Source organism: Babylonia areolata, chromosome 15, assembly GCF_041734735.1.
Source record: "Babylonia areolata isolate BAREFJ2019XMU chromosome 15, ASM4173473v1, whole genome shotgun sequence".
Lineage (NCBI taxonomy): Eukaryota > Metazoa > Mollusca > Gastropoda > Neogastropoda > Buccinidae > Babylonia > Babylonia areolata.
The window spans coordinates 37,501-40,000 of NC_134890.1; the positions used below are offsets into that span (position 1 = coordinate 37,501).

The window sequence follows — 2,500 nt, forward strand, 5'->3', positions numbered from 1 at the left end:
AGGAGGAAAAGCAGTACAAGAAGAAGAGGGGGAGGAGCAGAAGGAGGAGGAGGAGGGGAGAGGGAAAAGAAGAGGAAGAAGAGATTGCATGCTAAAATAGCGTAGAAACAACTCTTTTGTTGCCAAGTGCCAAGAGGAGAAGAAGGAGGAGGAGGAGGAGGAGGAGGAGGAGAAAAAGAAGGAAGATGAAGAGAAGTACCAGAAGGAGGAAGAGAAGAAGAAGAAATAATAGAATGTTACTAAGTGGGTGAGGAGACAGACAAGATAATGGAAGAAATATTTTTGCGAGTTCAGTCTTCAGTCTCTCACTCTCTCAGTAAACAAAGAAACAGACACAAGGAATTTTTCCCTGAGCCAATTATAATTATTAAAACCAAGAGAAAAAAAATCTTTCATTCACGCTCTCTTCATCCTGAAAAAAAAATCTTAAGAAACACAGGAACAAATGTCTTGACTATCACAAGTCAACTTTCTTTGCAAAACCTGATGATCCAGTCCCAGGATCGCCTCAGTCCTAGGCCGGACAGCAGCCTACTCACAGTAGTGTCCACCCCACTCACTCGTGGGAAAACTCGGGCACCTCCTCAGTGAACATCCCAGTTCAAGGTCCCTCCACTCCGTGGCCAGTCAACATGGAGCCCTGACAACACTTTTTCCAGTTCTTAGCTCTCGGCACACTCCATTTGAATTATTCCTTCTAGCTAATTCTCAATGTTCCCTTATTTTATTTTATTATATTTGTTATCCTTTCACACCACTCATGCATTCATACAATTTTCCAATTAACAATACAATATTCATTCATGAGTCACTACGTCTTATAAATTACACAAACACACAAAAAAGTATTAATTTATCAAAAAGCAAACATTTCAAAACTAACAGCAAAAACTACTATATTATCAAACTATTCAATCATTAGTTACATTTCGAATAAACAATAAAAAAATTTTCCCACCTGATGTTCGGAACATTCAAGGCACACAGACCACATCACCCGAGCTCTGATGCATTCAGACTGACGTTACAGCACATACATATACGCACACACACACACATGAACATGCACAGCTCACGATTCACCCACACTTACCACGTGCAAAACATTTTCACATTCATGCAAGTATTCGAAATGTACAAATAATATTCCCCGTTCTTCTTCTGGCCACAGGCATTCGTAACTCACTCTGTCACATAGAAGAAGAAGAAGAAGAAGAAGCAGGAGGAAGAGGAGAAGAAGAAGTAATAGAAGCAGGAGAAGAAGAAGGAGGAAGAGGAGAAGAAGAAGAAGAAGAAGCAGGAGGAAGAGAAGAAGAAGAAGAAGACGGAGGAGGAGGATGAGAAGTCGAATGGTTAAAGCGTTGGACTTTCAATCTGAGGGTCCTGGGTTCGAATCTCGGTGACGGCACCTGGTGGGTAAAGGGTGGAGATTTTTCCGATCTCCCAGGTCAACATATGTGCAGACCTGCCAGTGCCTGAACCCCCTTCGTGTGTATACGCACGCAGAAGATCAAACACGCACGCTAAAGATCCTGTAATCCATGTCAGCGTTCGGTGGGTTATGGAAACAAGAACATACCCAGCATGCACACCCCCGAAAACGGAGTATGGCTGCCAACATGGCGGGGTAAATAAACAAATGTTACATGTCTGTCTGAGTGTGTATGTGCGCATGCCAGAAATCTGATTGAATGACATAGGAAACGAATGATGAGCGCCCAGTGGCAGCCGTCAGTCGGCTCTGCCCAGGTAGGCAGCCTGTTGTGCAAATGACCCCGTGTTTGTAAAACGCTAAGGGCTTGGTCTCTGACCGAGGATAGGCGCTATATAAGTATCCATAACAATCAATCAAAAAAGAAAAAAGAAGAAAAAGAAAGAGAAGATGCAGAAGATGCAGGCTAGTACAACGCAGTGACCCCATCTCAGATGGGACTTAACGCGCTTTATAATATGTAGGTTTTAGAATACATGACATAGAAGCATGTAAAATAAAACACACCAAATTATCATTAAAAACAACCTTGGTCGTCACATGTTCGTATTTTAACCTCTTGACGGCTGTGCCCTGCTGAAATGACAGACCAGTGTACCATGAAATTGTAGTAGAAATTTTGTATGTGCGTTTTACTGTGAATGCTTGCTTGTGTGAACATGCACGCGTGTGTGTGTGTGTGGATGTGCACATATTCGCCGAACGTGGATAATTTTTTGTTCTGATTAATTTGCTTTTTATGCATCTTTCATTTTGAAAACATTTAATATACTTTCTCATATGTTTTTTTTTTAATTTTTCATTTGTTTACTTTTTCCTCTTTTTTTTCTTTTTCTTTTTTCCTTTTTTTCTTTTTTATTTATTTATTTATTTTTTTTTTTTAATGTTTTTAACATACCTATGGAAGGCTCTCAAAGCCCTGACAACCGCGTTGGGTTTGCGCAGAGGGCTAGGCATCTGTTCTTTATATATCTATATATATCTAAAGCAGATGCGGGGTAGCGTGTA

General features: G+C 40.8%; 1 protein-coding gene across 1 annotated transcript in view; it reads right to left on the bottom strand.

Annotated features, from left to right (window-relative positions):
• Window positions 1-1,001, bottom strand: part of LOC143290345 (uncharacterized) — a 15,126-nt gene extending 14,125 nt beyond the window's left edge. Inside the window, exon 1 of the mRNA XM_076599696.1 lies at window positions 959-1,001. Coding sequence (XP_076455811.1) covers window positions 959-994 — 36 coding nt within the window. The 5' untranslated portion in view covers window positions 995-1,001. The remainder of the gene's footprint in view (window positions 1-958) is intronic.
• Between the last annotated feature and the right edge of the window lie 1,499 nt (window positions 1,002-2,500).